The 18,116-nt window shown below is 38.1% G+C and overlaps 1 protein-coding gene across 1 annotated transcript in view; it reads left to right on the forward strand.

Annotated features, from left to right (window-relative positions):
• The first annotated feature begins 4,932 nt into the window (after window positions 1-4,932).
• LOC114651657 (probable carboxypeptidase X1) overlaps window positions 4,933-18,116 on the forward strand; it is a 115,331-nt gene continuing 102,147 nt past the window's right edge. The window contains exon 1 of the mRNA XM_028801492.2: window positions 4,933-5,321. Coding sequence (XP_028657325.2) covers window positions 4,988-5,321 — 334 coding nt within the window. The 5' untranslated portion in view covers window positions 4,933-4,987. The remainder of the gene's footprint in view (window positions 5,322-18,116) is intronic.

An 18,116-nucleotide genomic window follows, 5' to 3' on the forward strand; every position in this document is an offset into this window, starting at 1 on the left:
AAACTGGACGATCGGGGGAGAAGGGCCTTAGTCAGGGAGGTGACCAACAACCCGATGGTCACTCTGTCAGAGCTCCAGAGCTCCTCTGTGGAGAGAGGAGAACCTTCCAGGAGGACAACCATCTCTGCAGCAATCCACCAATCAGGCCTGTATGGTAGAGTGGCCAGACGGAAGCCACTCCTTAGTAAAAGGCACATGGCAGCCCGCCTGGAGTTTGCCAAAAGGCACCTGAAGGACTCTCAGACCATGAGAAAGAAAATTCTCTGGTCTGATGAGACAAAGATTGAACTCTTTGGTGTGAATGCCAGGCGTCACATTTGGAGGAAACCTGGCACCATCCCTACAGTGAAGCATGGTGGTGGCAGCATCATGCTGTGGGGATGTTTTTCAGCGGCAGGGACTGGAAGACTAGTCAGGATAAAGGGAAAGATGACTGCAGCAATGTACAGAGACATCCTGGATGAAAACCTGCTCCAGAGTGCTCTTGACCTCAGATTGGGGCGACGGTTCATCTTTCAGCAGGACAATGACCCTAAGCACACAGCCAAGATATCAAAGGAGTGGCTTCAGGACAACTCTGTGAATGTCCTTGAGTGGCCCAGCCAGAGCCCAGACTTGAATCCGATTGAACATCTCTGGAGAGATCTTAAAATGGCTGTGCACCGACGCTTCCCATCCAACCTGATGGAGCTTGAGAGGTGCTGCAAAGAGGAATGGGCAAAACTGGCCAAGGATAGGTGTGCCAAGCTTGTGGCATCATATTCAACAAGACTTGAGGCTGTAATTGCTGCCAAAGGTGCATCGACAAAGTATTGAGGCTGTGAATACATATGTACATGGGATTTCTCAGTTTTTTTATTTTTAATAAATTTGCAAAAACCTCAAGTAAACTTTTTTCACGTTGTCATTATGGGGTGTTGTGTGTAGAATTCTGAGGAAAAAAATGAATTTAATCCATTTTGGAATAAGGTTGCAACATAACAAAATGTGGAAAAAGTGATGCACTGTGAATGCTTTCCAGATGCACTGTATCTCAGAGGTTTAAACTGTCTGTTTCAAGTGTAAGGAATGGAATCAGGAAATGGAAGGCCACAGGCACAGTTGCTGTTAAACCCAGCAGGTCTGTTTGGCCAAGAAAAATACAGGAGCGGCATATGCACAGGAATGTGAGAATGGTTACAGACAACCCACAGATCACCTCCAAAGACCTGCAAGAACATCTTGCTGCAGATGGTGTATCTGTACATCGTTCTACAATTCAGTGCAACTTGCACAAAGAACACCTGTATGGCAGGGTGATGAGAAAGAAGCCCTTTCTGCACTAACGCCACAAACAGGGTCGCTTGTTGTATGCAAATGCTCATTTAGACAAGCCAGATTCATTTTGGAACAAAGTGCTTTGGACCAATGAGACAAAAATTGAGTTATTTGGTCAGAACTAAAGGCGCTTTGCATGGTGGAAGAAGAACACCGCCTTCCAAGAAAAACACCTGCTACCTACTGTCAAATTTGGTGGAGGTTCCATCATGCTGTGGGGCTGTGTGGCTAGTTCAGGGACTGGGGCCCTTGTTAAAGTCGAAGGTTGAATGAATTCAAGCCAATATCAACCAATTCTTCAGGATAATGTTCAAGCATCAGTCACAAAGTTGAAGTTAAGCAGGGGTTGAATATTCCAACAAGACAATAACCCAAAACACAGTTCAAAATCTACAAAGGCATTCATGCAGAGGGAGAAAGTATAATGTTCTGGAATGGCCGTCACAGTCCCCTAACTTGAATATCATCGAAAATCTATGGGATGATTTGAAGCAGGCTGTCCATGCTCGGCAGCCATCAAATTTAACTGAACTGGAGAGATTTTGTATGGAAGAATGGTCAAAAATACCTCCATCCAGAATCCAGACACTCATCAAAGGCTATAGGAGGCGTCTTGAGGCTGTTATATTTGCAAAAGGAGGCTCAACTAAGTATTGATGTAATTTCTCTGTTGGGGTGCCCAAATTTATGCACCTGTCTAATTTTGTTATGATGCATATTGCATATTTTTTGTTAATCCAATAAACTCAATGTCACTTCTGAAATACTACTGTTTCCATAAGGCATGTCATATATTAAAAGGAAGTTGCTACTTTGAAACCTCAGTCAATGATAAACAAAAATCCAAAGAATTAAGAGGGGTTAATGTATAAATGTATATATATATATATATATATATGTATGTTTACGTTTGTATTTTAACGTTCTTTTCATTTGACAGTATAACTCAACCAATGTATGTATCTGAATGGATGTATTCAAACCAATGTATATATTCAAACCAACGTATCTCTATCAATATACTGTATATATCTGAACCAATTTATATATTTACTGTATGAACCAATCTTTTTTTCCTGAATGGCCCCTCATAGTATACACTGTAAATGTATATATATGTGTGTTTGCGTGTGTGTGTTTTAACATTCTGTCATTTACATTCTTGTTACTATATATGACTTTTCATTTTATAATATATTATCTATATGTTGTTCTTCTGAGATATTTTATCGCCATTTCATTTTGGTGAGCTTTTATTGCAGGTTACTGCAGGTTATGCTTTCTATGTTTAAATATGAATGACTATTTTATATAAAAATCGTAAAATAAAAGGTGGGTGCTTTTGCTAAGATTTTAAGAAGTGTTTTTTGAATGTTGATTGATGAAAAGCGGCCATGCTTTTATTTTATGAGTGATGCATGAGAGACTTATTTTTTACTTTTTAGTACACTTTTTAACTTAATATAATTGTGGTTTTTATTTATATATATATATTATTTAAAACTTTTTAGTCTTGGGCTTGTTTTAGTATAATTTTGTAATCAATATTTTAACACTTCCTTTAATATTTCTATCCGTTACTAGCGCCATCTATTGGTGAAATTTTGAACTATTCTTCATATGAAAATTTCATTTCTTAATTAACATGGGTTAATTGATCAATTAGTGAAACATTATTGATTCATGTATTGTCATCGTAAGTGAGTAAGTGTGCAAAATTTCAAGTCATTTGGACAATAGGAAGTGGGTTAAGTATCGATTACAATATTTGTACCAGACAATAAACATGTGAAGTTAAAAGAAAGCGTGGTAATAAAAAAGGTTCAGAACCGCGGTGTTCAAACGCTACTGCCCGTTGCCTCATTCCGTTTCATGCAGTAGCAGCATATTTACAGCAGGTGGCAGCAAAACACTATAAACCACAACAAACCTATTAAATGCATATAATTTTTAAAATTGAAGTGACTGAATCATTGAACGCTGCCTCATTGATACTATATATATATATATATATATATATATATATATATATATATATATATATATATATATCTTTTTTGAAAATGATAGGCATTTTCTAGTGCCAAATCGCGGGTTGGATAAAACGGTCCAGGCTAAAACTACATTGAGTTAGCAATTCTAGGAGTTTTTTTTTTTTTTTTTAACTTATTTGACTAACGGTTTTATCCAAGACAATTGGTTCTATTTCTTTTGTTTTTCCAATTGGAGCAGGTGAAGTTACTTGCTAATAACCACACAGAAATTTCAACATAGAGCTCAGGCATCTTTTATTAGCGTACCGGTTAAGTACTGCTACCACTTAGTTAATTTCCATGAAAGACCCCAAACCACAACCCCCTCTCCAAGCATTCCGATTAATTTTTATTTTATCGCTAGGATCGACGTTTTACCGTACCGGCACCTTTTCTTTGGGTACCAGGTCAGTACCGACAACTCTTAAAGAAATCTTCCTTGGTTGCTGGAAGAATCTATTTGACCGAATATCAATCTATCGCCGTAAATGTGTTCTTGCCAGTAATTTCAAGCACTGTCAGTTGTCGGATTTGAACTTACAGTTTCAGTATATTAAGTCCAAAGTATTAATCACTGCATCACACCGCACGCATTTGGAGGCATCATGTAGTTATAAATTATTTACTCGCATCATCAAATTATACAAGTTTTCGTTGTCTTTGTTTCAATGCAGCTACTAACGTGTACGTTTGCGGAATTAAATTGTTAGGCAGATCTGGAGCAAGGGCTGCCACTGGAGATAGTGTGATTTGCGGCGGCTATCTTACCATTTGCATTTGATTACTGAAATTTAATTTAAAAATTTGTCTGATCTTATGAGTTTATTTATTTTTTATTTAAACCTGCCATTAAAGACCATTCCGAAAACATCCCAGAGCAGACTTAAAATTCTCACAGCAATGCGTATACAGTATGTGGAAATGTGTAGACATTAAAGCAATGCACTATATGAAATAAAACCTGACTTTTTTTTCAGCAGTTTCTGTATTAAGAAAAAAGCAAAAACTGCAAAGATTGAAATGCGAAGAGACGTTCTTATAATTCCTGCATGTCCCTCTCTGCTATCCACTTCTGATCCGCAAACGGGCCGATACATTTCCATAAACAATTCCTATTATCAGTATTACAGAGTCGTCTGATTCGCTTATTGGTAAAATGCGCTGGACTGTGATGGTCCGGCTTCCCGACCAGAGAAGGTTCTTGTTTTTTCCGGCAGCACTTGGCGTGAAGCAGAAATCAGCTCTGGGCGGGACGGGTCCAGTTTAAACTGAATGTGGAAAAGTAGAAACCGGCTTTGACTTAATTAACAACAAAAAAAAACTCTTTTGTTATTAAATACAGTAATTAAAACAACCGCCTCACTCTTGAACAAATGCCCCTCATGTAGTTTACGCAAATATATTATTTCGAAGATAACACTTCCATGTATAACCTTCCTTTTCTCCTCTGATCGCTTCCTTCTCACAATAGTAAATGCATGGATAGTTTAGAGGACCGTCTATTTCCGTTATTACGGTAAAAACGTGTTCCCCTGCAAAATCACCAAGCAATACGGCTCATGATATTAATGATCCCAAGTGTGCGAAGTTCATAGAAAGTTAAGGATCCCAGCAGCCAGCAGTGCACTCTTTCTGTCATGTTCCGAGAGGAGATGTCTGTCGTTTCTCTCTTTTTGGCCATATCTCTGATATGCACGTCCCATGGCTTTCCTATCAGCTGGAACGTCACAATAAACGACGAATTGTCCAGCAATGACACTGAATTGGTGCAGGTCAATAGCTCAGTGAATGTGACCACCAGTTTGAACAATAGCAGTTTGGGCAATAGCACGCTGGCACCCCCTCCAAAGGATACTAAGAACGACACCAAAAGTGTGAAGTACAACAATGAAAATCTGGAGGAGCCCATCACCAAGGACGTAGTGAGAAGAGTGTGGTACAAACCTGACGGGGAGGAGCCAGAGCAGCCAGGTGAGCATCTCCTGCATGGTTACTGACTTGCACAGCCAAAGAGTTCCAACAAATGCAGTGCGCGCAGATGAATGTCCGTGTTTCGTTTTATTAACAATGCTGGTGTTTGGTATCAATCGAAAAGTGGATCGTAGCGGTAATAATGCAGCTACATAAATCGGCAGGAATAATGTTAACATATTTGTAACACCGAGGTCTCCAAGTAAAGGACTGTCAGCCTGTAAAGTATGTGGAATAGAAAACGTGTTTTTCATGTTTGCTTTAAAGAAGATAGCGGAAAATTTTCTTCACGATAATAATGGTAAAAACTGTCTGTATACAGTGGCACAATACTTTTAATGGGGCAATATTTCACATATCCCCTTAATCATTAACATTTTTTGAGGTTATTTCCCTCGTTCATGGTGCAGATTAAAATGTGCATTCGGGTCCCTGTAACGGAAGAGATGCAAAAGGAACAATAAAAGCGCCCTGAAGTGACGTGTGGGATAAAAACTCAACTGTTTAAGTTCGATTGTTCTCTCGTTGGGTGGGTCGTGTCATTTACTTACTGGGTCATTCTTTGACTTTAACGGGAATGCGTTGATCTGGTAATACAAAAAGGTCAATTCGTATATTCTGGTCTTGATCGGCTGAAATGTAATATGCGATGTAAATCTTCTGAGCGCTTAATCCATTTTTAATCCATTTGCTTGGAGCCGGAGTTTAAATACATTGGTTAAAGCATCAAGAAGCCGTGGACACCCTAATCAAGCTGGAATTTCTGGAGCAAACCGAGAGATAACTTGCAACTTTGTTAAAAGAAGCAGCCCGGTTTTAAGCGCATTGCGACCGGAACAATGCTTGTTCATTAGGCTACGTTAAATAAATCCGGGTGTCCTAAAATGTATACTGTACACACTTTAAATAAATAAAAAGTTTATTAAGATTCATATAAGACTTATAATTCAAATTAAAGAGTTGTTACAAGTGCTCGAACTACTGACTGCTCTGGTCCAGGCGCTGCTCACAACGAGGACATGGATTTGAAAACATCACAAATCTTTTGATTTGGTATTTGGGCGCCCTTTCATTAACTGTTTTCAATTTATCGATTGTTGCGTTTTTGTGAAATAAACCTAATCTTTGACGTGACTCAATAAAAAAAAAATGGCCATGAGGTCTTTTGAACGAGAGAGCTGCATGTTCGCCCAATCCATTTGTCTGGCAGATATACGTCAAGATGCCCTCACATCATGAATGTAGTGGGGAGGTGCACCATCTTGCTGGAAATCAAACTGGTTCTCATCCCCAAACTCCTCTCGAATGAGTGGCATGACGGGTTCTTGCAGCAAGCTCAAGTAAACGGCACCATTTGCAGTATTGTCTTAATAAACATTGAATTTATAATCTGAAATCAAAGTGTATATACATTTTTTGCCCTGTATAAAGTAACTCGGTCAACTGAGAATGAAACATGTAATTACCATAATACTCAGATTTGCACTTTACAACACACAGTTCAGAAATCCCATGTCTCTAACAAAATATGTCGACCGTGATGCAGAGGTTGAAGGTTAAGGGTGTGTTGCTGTTTCGCTTCAGTTGAGTAACTCTGCTGAAGTGTCTCGCAGTCATATTGCAATTTTGAGAAATTTGCTACATATTCCAGGCGGACTGTGCTGCTTCTCAGCACTTCAACAGAGATGGTCGTGAATGGCAGGTTATTAAAAGACAGAAAACTTCGTCCCGTTTCTCTTATCACTTAATTGTAACAGTTTATTAAAATAGTCTGCAGTCTTCATTTCTCGTTTCAGCGCGTATCATAGAACAATGCGTTGTTCATTATACCGATTTTTAACATTAATATCTTAAGTATTTATTTAAATAGTGTATAATTACTGTTTTTGTTATTGCTTTACTGTTTATCAAACTTTGGGTATCTAAATAATTTTAAATCTTTTATATGAATAAAAGATTTCATATTGTGACGTCCCGTCGAATAAGAACTCAGAAGCCGCTTGAGCGGTTAAGTCTTCCAAATGCCGACAGGCTTTTTATTTGATATGCCGCTATATTAACGATGCCATACCTCCGCCCGTTGTCTGGGTCACGGGGACACCTCCAAAATAATAAAGACAAGTCGCCTTTGCTGTCTACCTCTTGCCTGAACTTTAACTGTTCGGACTCTTGTCAACCTGCTGGTGTGTTCCTCTCGATCCAGCAAAAAGTACTTTTTCCGACTCCCAACCCCCCATCCTTTTTTGTCAGCGCACCCTTAATTAACCCTGAACCCTGTCACTGAGATCGCTCTCTAGGGAGGTGCCCCGAGCCCTTGAGTTCCCCCAAGACTCCACCCCAACACTGCTTCAGTTCCCTACAGTCCATGCAGTGGCGAGACATGTCACTATATATAAGCCATCAAGAAAGACTAATTAAATGATGATGAGTCTGTCACACTGTTATGAACACTAGAGCGGTTGCAAACAGCCTTTAAACAAATCAGTAACGCCGTTTCAGTCACGTGCGATGGCTGCTTTACGATCTGCATAGCTACGCAGTTTGATTTCATAAGAGTTAATATTCCTATTGTGCTTTACTCACTTAGAATTTGGAACCAAATTAGAAAGCATTTTAAGATGGAAAATCTTTTATCGGTGGCACCTCTGCAAGAAAACCACCTCTTTCAACCCTCGCACACATATCCAGTTTTTAATACCTGGAAAAGTTTTGGGATTAAAATGCTCAGAGATCTTTACATAGACAACATATTTGCATCTTTTGAAAAATTACGTTCAAAATTCAACCTCCCAGCTACACATTTCTTTCACTATCTTCAAATTAGAAATTTTGTTAAACAGAAATTGCCCGATTTTCCCCACCTCACACCCTCCACAATGCTGGAAAAAATAGGCTACTGCTCAATGCCGAGGAATTAAACACCATTTCCGCATTATATAAAATCCTATTAGAGTCCCTACCTTTCAAAGATCCAAGAGGACATTGGGAAGAAGATCTCTTAATCAGTATATCAGAAAAGGAGTGGAGGGTAGCAAAGCAGAGAATTCACTCGAGCTCCATATGCGCAAAGCATAGAATTATTCAACTAAAAATTATGTATCAAACTCATCTCTCTCGCTTAAAACTGTCCAAAATGTTTCCAGGGCAAGATCCAACCTGCGAACGCTGCAACCAAGCTCCTGCCTCACTGGGTCACATGTTCTGGGTCTGCACCAAATTAACATCATTTTGGCCTTTCAGACAGCCTTGGGGTCACAATCCCTCCTAACCCATTAACAGCTGTGTTCTGTGTTCTTCCAGACGGACTTGAAGTGGAAAAGGACAAGCAAACGGTGATTGCATTCACTACACTCTTGGCATGCAGACTCATTCTGTTAAATTGGAAGAATCCTAACTCTCTTCTGATAAGTCAGTGGGAAACCGATGTTTTATATTATTTGAAATTGGAAAAAATCAAATTCTCAGTTAGAGGATCTGTACAAAATTTTTTCAAAACCTGGCAGGATCTGATCAATATTATTTTAGAATAAGAGAAATAACCATTACCGCATTTAGCTCCCTTCTCTATCTCTTATTTACATATTTATTTATTTCTCCTTTTCCTTTGCTTAATGTTGTCTTATTAAAAGCCCTAAGCAATTCTCCTTTAGCTAAGCTCTCCTTCTCAGGGGTGGGGTTTGATTTGTTTTTAATTTGTTTGGTTATAAATTGATCTATTTGTATGGAATGATTACAATAAAAATTAATAAAATATATTAAATAAAAAAATTTTAAAAAGGCAAAAAAAAAAAAATAAGAGTTAATATTCCTAACCCAGTGGTTCTCAGTCTCGGGCCTGGTGACCCAGTGTCCCAGGTTTTTGTTCCAACCAACTTCTGTTTTTAATTGGACTGCTAGCTTAATAAAGTGATCTTTTACTACCCAGTGTGTGTGTTTTGGAGTCAATATAAAATTACAAAGCTAAGTTTGGCAAAATTTTATTAAAATGTACTAAGTAGTTATATGGGAAGTGTATTTTTTACTTTTTAACAATATTTTCATCCTGATTTTCATTGTTATTTTCCAGGTTTTCTAGTTATTTAATCTATTATTTACTTATTAGTAGGTCTGACGCTGTAGTAATTGCATCCTTTCATCATTCAGTGTTGTTTTCCCAGATGTATTACCTGCTTCTTTTTAATTGTCATTATTAGGATACAACAAAATATGCAAACTACAGAGAAAAAGGTCAAAATGATAGAAAAACGAGTTAAGCATGTAAGGATATTGAAAAAGTACTTGTAAATATTGTATACAGTAAATGTAAAATTTATACTATTGTGCTTTTCTGAATGTAGAATAAAAGAAGAGAAACAAGACTAGCTAATTAAATTAGACCAATTATTATCACTGATCTTGACTCTGGTTGGAACAAAAGCCTGTAGCCACAAAGAGTCCTCACGACTGAGTTTGAAAACCCCTGTTCTGGCCTGTTCATTCATCATTTTTTAATTTACACAAATACACATACTCATCATGCTAATAAAATATGTAAAAGTAAAACAACACTTATCATTCATAGCTTCAATTCAATTGTGCGATTTACTTATTGGTAGGGTCACAAGCAGCTGACAGTACGGGCACAGATAAGATTACGGATCAGCATACAACATGGTGGACTATCTGAGAGAGGAGCAAGGACTGAGGAAAGTGAAGTATAGAGGGTTTGAATACCAAACAGTCAATTTATAATCTGAAAACGCTGAAGGGGATGTTTGATTTCTAACAACGTCTGTTTTAAAAACATATACATTTCACTTAGGTTACTAAAATAAATTGACAAGATTAATATAAAAACAGAATTCAGTTAAACTGAAGTATGTGGATTATCCTTAAACATTTACCCATGGTTCCTATTTATCTCATCTTTGCTAACATATGCAAAGAATGCAATATCACTATCCAATCAATACATGGTCTTGGAGAGATTTTCCGGCATGAGACAGACTATGATGAAGTGCTTCAGTGTGATAAGATCAAATGTCCTAAATGGTGGTGAACAACATAAAATAAAACATAAGTTTTAATGCAAGTTTTAATGTAAGCATATTTGGAAGATGATTATAAGTTACTTTGAATTAAATCAGCCTTTAGCAGTGTATTCAAGAGCTGTTATCCTGTTGCTGTTTTGTGTAATTTTAAATTGTCACATCTGTGTGTCCTATGCTATGCCAGTTTGAGGACTATTATTATTATTATTATCAATGTTGTAGCTTCCAATCCCCGGGATTTGGAAGGCCACCTTAATAATGGTGACTCGTGTAGTTCATCACTTAAGACTAAACATCATAATATACAGTAAATTGTGTGCACACGTGTGTGAGTGTGTTTTCTCTGCAATGGGCTAGCACCCTGTCCAGGGTTTGTTCCTACCTTGTGCCCTATGCTTAATGGGATAGGCTCCAGCTCCCCGTGACCATGCTCAGGATTAAGCAGGCTTAGAAAATGGTACGATATGGTATGAGTCTAAATATTTGCAAATCTGTATTATTTAAATAAATGCCTTTCAAGGCAATGGCCTAGTTTGCCTAAATGATAGAACCAACCCTGTGGTCTCTATACAGTGCTTTTCCAATGTTTTCCAAGGTAAACAGACATTCACTACAGATCATATGGAGTCTGTGCAACTGGAAGTCAAGCAGTCGATATGTCATAAAGGGAGTCAGATTTGGAGTTGAGAAGCACAACCTTCTGTTTTATTTACAGCATCTCAGCTGCCAGGTCACACTTAAAGCTATGGGCAATTAAGTCAGTCAAAGCGAATGCCTTTATTTCAATGCATGCACTTTCACGTCGCCCCAAAGTGAAACTGGAATACAGACAGACAGGCAATATCTGAATAGCCGATGATGATTGATCCATTGTTAGTTTTTGGCAAGGCACAGAATAGGCAAGAACGAGAAGCTCAACAGAACAGCTTGATGCATCTGTCTGTGCTGTTAAACAGTCAGCACGTGTACACCACATGTAATCCTCGTCTCTGGCTTCCATTGTGCTTAACATGCTATGAAATTAGGCCACAAATTTATCCACATGTTTAATATTCTACTGTATATAAGAATCACTAATGTAGTACTGATGTAAAGTGTTGCTTACTTGCCTTTAACATTGAATATTCCAAGCAGCAGTGTTTTTACCTTCCAGCCTCTGAGCTTTCTCAGTTTGCAGAGTTAACCGAAAAGGAAATCAGTAAATGTGGCATTTTGGCACACTTTATAGCTTTGCTTGCCCACAGTTCTTGGACCTCAGTTTCCTCTCACAGCCCAAAAGACATTCTCTTTTCGGCTGATTGGCATTCTGACTGGTGAGTGTGTCCAGCCATGGGTTATTATTTCATCCAGGCTTGGCACCTGTCTTACTGCCAACTCAAACTCTGGCTACATGAGACTCTGATTTGGATAAATAGGTCCAAAAGAGATGAATGTATGGAAATTGTATTAACTGCAGGGGTTTCTCCCTCCATGTGGTAAATGTTTGACATAAATGGCTTCTGAAATACTTTGGTTTTAAACATTGTGAGAACACTGCTAGTGGATGTCTGCCTGGCTCATGTACAACCAATGCCTGTCCATGCGGTTTTATAAAAGCAGGCCTATGACAGATGTGGCACTAAGGCTCTCCACAACCCTGAAGTGGAAAATGTGGGTTTAAAAATGAATGGATGGCCCAAAGGCTTGTCCAAAGACAATTTCTAATGAAATAAATTGACATAGATAAGATCTGGCTAAATTAAACCTAAGCGGATGTCCAGCATGCTGTGTTGACTTGCTAGAAATGACTGCTAAACATTACAATCAGGTTGGAATTTGAGTCTACCCGACATTTCATTGGCTGAACTAAGAATTTACCAGACTCTTCTTAATGGTGATGATCTGTAGAATTATGAGTAATGGTGATATGTAAAGTTGAACACACAGTAAAGTACATATGGTTCACATTTTCTAGCCAATGTATCTCGAAGAAAGACCAGGAGTATAAAAATAACAAAGAAGAAAATAAAAGTGAGGAAGAAATCAAAGACCAAGATTTATAAAAAAGTGCTGCAGAAAAAATGGACTTACCGTATGTAAATCATCATGCATATACAGAATGAGAATGTGCTAATCATACTGTATATGAGTTTGTGTGTTTATATATGAATATACTGTACACTATTCCTTATATATCTTTATAGACCAAGTTTATAAAGATATGATTACTCTCAATTAAGGATGTCATTGCCCTTCTTAATTTTCTGCAAAGTAATATGAGGAGTTTAAAGGATGGATGATCTATCTATCTATCTATCTATCTATCTATCTATCTATCTATCTATCTATCTATCTATCTATCTATCTATCTATCTATCTATCTATCTATCTATCTATCTATCTATCTATCTATCTATCTATCTATCTATCTATCTATCTATCTATCTATCTATCTATCTATTTGTTAAATAGTGTCTTTTATATCTATCAGTCAATTGTAGAGTGTCATTCATACCTATTTTATAGTGTTTTTAATATATACCCATCTATCTCTCTGTTTTATAAAATGAATTCATATCTGTCTAGTACAAAATTTAATTGATATTAAAATAATACAAAACATAATGTATCAAGACAAGCACTGTTATATATTGACCTTGCTGCCAGCAAGCCTCATGCTGTGGTGCCTTCAGTTTGGTTTGTTGCCACTGGCATTGTGGCCACTGACTGTCACTGCGTCACTCATGCTGAAAAGAAAGATACAATATCTAAGCAGTATGCATCTTTATGGCGAAGATGCTGTGGAGCTGCCTGTCATGAGTTTGACAGAAGTGTTCAAGTGTGACAGGGTGAGGCTGGAAGTGACTTTCAGAATCCTCTAATAGTGTTATCAAAGATATTGCCTCCAGGACCTTAACAGGAAGGAGGTGGTGTTCTGCAGAGTCTATTAAGTACACAAAAGCAGCACTCGGATCTGCAGATATTGTGGGACAGACTCAGTTTGGAAGAGGGAATCTTGGCCCAGGTTCAGATAGGCCCAGGTGGCAAAAAGCATCACAAAGTCAAAGGTGAGTTGTGATAGTTTAGGAAGTACATCAAATGAGGCAGGTGTCTCAGGCAAAACAGAGACAGTGGACAAGTGTGAAAACAATGAGAAAAAAAAATCAACAGGAAATATTTATGGGAAAAGAAAGGAAAAAAGATTAGCTTCCTCCCAAAAATCTGAATCAGTGGCTTGGTGAAGACCCAATTTGTTCACTTTGCGGAACAACAACAAATCTGCAGCACATCTTGCAATGTAAGCTTTACTTAAAGGAGATACACATGAAGACACAAGCAGGTCATTACATAGTTGGCCTCCATTGTGATAAAGCAAAGGCTGAAAAATAACTCAATGCCTCCCTACAAGTGGAACAACTATGATCCACTTTGTCCAGCAATGACAGTCATTGCCTCTTACAGTGACACGATTGGTTTCAAGCATACTGGAACCAAGCCTGTGATTGGAATATGATTGTTGACCTTGATAATAAGCTAATTTTTCAATCAAAGATAGCCACTGCAACCATCAGATCAAACTTGGTCTTGTGGTCTAGCAGTCTGAAGACCATATTAATCTCCCAGTGCCCTCGGAAAGATGCAGCTGAGGGATGTTGGCTGGTGTGGTGAACCTCCAGCATCAGCTTGCATCTTCTCAATCAAACAAGAGAAAAAATCACACACACTGGTACCACAGCATGTTGACATTATCCTTTGAAGTTTCTGACAGCACAGTTAATACTTCAGACATTGTTATGAAACCTCAAGGTCAGTCCTCTGATGTTCCACGTTAAGTAAGAAGAAATATGCAATAATAAAAAATAAAAGAAAACCCTTTTGTACCAGTGTCCACAGCATGCATTGCATTTCTCATCAGTTTGAGAAGATCATAGACTTGAGGAAAGGGCTTCCTACTTGAACAGTTTAAAATGTCTCCTGTACACTTTGCTAAATAAAAGAGCTTACATTGTAAGCAACATACTTAGTAGAGTTAAAACATCTAAAAACAAACACAAACATAGCTAATTGGAAGAAAGAAGTAGGTGATAGAAAAATCCAAAGTTGATTTTTTATGATCAGGAGGCCAAAATCAGGAAGCAAAATCTCCATTGTCCAGTGATATAGAGAGTAATGGCAATATCAATTTACTGTAGAAAATTAAAAGTACGAGGGACGTTCAAAAAGTTTCCGCACTTTTTTTTTAACTCTGTTTATTAAGAATTTCAAAAACAAATTAGATCACTTTTGTACATAGTCATCTTCAATTTTCCCAGCATCGTACCAACTTTTTAATGCCCAATTACAACTGCTCCCACATTCACCGTTTCCAACAAAAATATAAAAGTGCAGAAACTTTTTGAATGTCGCTTGTATAACCTCTAGCTGTGAAACCTCAGAATCACTGGCATCTGGAATCTAGTTGTAGTGGAGATCTTGACAGCTTTGTGAGATTTTCTGGGTAAGATATTGGGACAATTTATACATAAGCTAACCAAAGAAGCTTGACAGACTGAATAGTCTGCTCTGTGTTGTTTTATGTTGTTCATTTTACTATGTGTGACGCTAATGTGAATCTTCCTTGATTTTGATGTTCTACTAGAACTAAGCAGATGCCTAAAATGATGTTTTTGACAGGAGTAACCAAGGGTTCAGCTTCAACTGGGAGTGGCGTGTGCAGGTTATTTGCTGAGCGACCATAAACTTACCAAAAGTCAACAATGCCTCAGATGCTCCACAAATCATGTTGAGTGTAAACTGTCAACAGTATATTTTGAAACTATATATAATTTCTGTGGTAAATATGTGATGAGATGAGACCATTCTAGCCCTGAAGACAATGTGTGTGACATAGATGCATGGTGGATCATCAAAGTAAATCCATCTGAATTCTGGCAGAGCCAGTGGTCCTCTTTAAATCTGGCAATAACACGCATTTGGGAGATTAAATCAAACTTGGATCACTGTTGACCACATGACCATATTAAAAGTCAGTGCACTTAGATTCAGATTGTGATCAGATCACTCAGAGCGCATTTGTTGGTGGTCAGAAATGGATGTCAAATGTATTTAACACAAGTGCTTGCATACATCAACCATGTAAGCAGAAGCTCTTTTGAATTTTGCATGAAGAAAGTAACATTGGATGTCTGCCTGGATATGATGAGAGCATTGGAGATACATTTTAAAATCAGGTGCATATATAATTTAGTTAAGCTATATGTAGGAACAATCTGAATACAAAATATCAAGTGAATTCAGAAAGTAGTCACACCCCTTCACTTTTCACCCAACCAAAGTCAAGAACCTAATCGAACATCTCTGGAGAAACCTAAAAATAGCTGTCCACTGATGATCTCCATCCAGCCTGACAAAGCTTAAGAGGATTTGCAAAGAACAATGGCAGAAATCCCCAAATCCAGATGTGCGAAGCTTGTTGCATCAGCCCCAAGAAGACTCAAAGCTGTACTCCCAGCCAAAGGCGCTTTAACTAAGTACTGAGTAAAAGGTGTGAATATTTACATCAATGACATATTTTAGGGGGCGGCACGGTGGCGCAGTGTAGTGCTTCTGCCTCGCAGTTAGGAGACCCGGGTTCACTTCCCGGGTCCTCCCTGCATGGAGTTTGCATGTTCTCCCCGTGACTGCATGGGTTTCCTCCGGGCGCTCCGGTTTCCCCCCACAGTCCAAAGACATGCAGGTTAGGTGGATTGGCGATTCTAAATTGGCCCTAGTGTGTGCTTGGTGTGTGGGTGTGTTTGTGTGTGTCCTGCAGTGGGTTGGCACCCTGTCCGGGATTGGTTCGTGCCCTGTCTTGGCTGGGATCGGCTCCAGCAGACCCCCGTGACCCTGTGTTCGGATTCAGCGGGTTGGAAAATGGATGGATGGACATATTTCAGTTTTCTAGTTTTAATAAATTATCAAAAATTTCTAAAGCCCTGTTCTCACTTTGTCATTCTGGGGGACTGACTGTTTCTTGATGTTGGGAAAAATGAATTTAAATGACTCTAGGACATTGCTGTAACTGGCACTGTATGTTAATATCTTCCACATTTTTCTTGGATATCATTGTCCTCTCTTTCCTTAGAATTTTCCTCGAAAAATTCTTAAATGAAACATTTACTCAGTAAAAAGTGTAATTTCTTTCAAACTTGGATGATGTCCAGGTATTTTTTATTTTGCCTAGCATTTACTATAAGCATTTAATTATGAATATTCACTATGACTTCCCCATTGCTAATGCCTCTGAAAAACTTTATTCCTCAACATCCCTCTGTGTGTATAGCCGCAAGTTAAGCTCTGCACGGCTCTCATTGTTTATTTTAAACATTCCAGTGCATATGCTTAGTTAACTGTTTTCTCCTCTTGTTGCACATATCTTATGGCCTGAATCTTTCCTTCATACTTTTGCTGTATGGAATGAGAAATTTTAGCAAAGCTGCTGTGATGTTTAGGGAAAAATAGATAAGAGCTAAAAACTGGGGAAGTCTTGAGCACTGCATGCTTCAGTCAATCAAGAATATGGGATAAGATTTAAACCTTTCTACCCACTAATGACCCTCATCTTACTTAATACAACTTGAATGTATTTGACCAAGAAGAAACAGTGAATATTGTGCAGTACCAGATGTGCAAAACTGGCAGATATTCATGTCAAAAGACTGAATTTTGTAATTCTTGCCAAAAATGTCTAAACAAAGTACTAACCCTGCAGAGAATGCTAATGAACCTTTCAGTTTTGTTTTGCCCTTCAGCAATTGTTTTTTCACAATAAATATTCATGTGGCTATTGAAAGAGCTTATGTGTGAAAAAGGTCACTTAGACACTTTGGATTTTTGAATTGTAGCACAAAAATGTGAAAAATTAGAATGTGAGTGGTACTTCTTATAGTGACAAGACTTCATAACTGTAAATGACTGTCAGAACCACTTCTAATTTATGTCAATGACATTTTAATGTTATTAGTCATCAGTGGGACAGCAAGGGGACATAGCGGGTAACATTTCTGTCTTATGGCTCCAAAGACAATTGTTGAAGCTTTGTCTTGAAAATTGGCTTAAAGTTATGGAAAGTACCCTTTGGACTATGGGAAGAAACCCACATGTAAATTCTAGGAGGACCCTGGGGTGTGACCTGCACACTCCTTACCATGAGATAGCAGTGCAACCACAATGCAGCATGCACCTAATTCATTGATTAATATATTTACATTTACTGGGCTTAAAAATTGAGGGGAAAATTCCTTTAGTTTGAAATTTATTTTAGAAACATAGTGCCAGTCCTTAAACTCCTCAAAATGTCAATAATACCTTAAATTCACATTCACTGAGTTTCCTGTGTCCTCCTGTAGTTTGAAAGTAAAGACATCACTCAAGACTGCGGCCAAAGAGGGCATTTTTTAAGCCGTACTAAGTTACTGGCGGGAGGTGATAGCAAGTGGCTAAAACTGCATGCACAAGTGTATACCTTTAAGTTGATTTGAGATTTATTATGGAAATTAGCGTGTGACCTTATTTATGCATGTAAACCACTTTTACCTTTCTAATGTAAGCAGAGTTTTTGTATGGAGTCTAAGCAAAGTTTTATACATGAAGTCCCCGATAAGTTACTGCAGAATGTGGGGTGTCTGTTCCTTCCTGTTATAAATGAGTTGATTGGGATCCTTTTTGTAATATTAACATGTGATTTTTCATTCCTGTTATGGGTTTTTAAGTATTCTGAAACCATTGATGATAAGGAATGCCTGAT

This window comes from Erpetoichthys calabaricus, chromosome 5 (assembly GCF_900747795.2).
Source record: "Erpetoichthys calabaricus chromosome 5, fErpCal1.3, whole genome shotgun sequence".
Taxonomy (NCBI): Eukaryota; Metazoa; Chordata; class Cladistia; order Polypteriformes; family Polypteridae; genus Erpetoichthys; species Erpetoichthys calabaricus.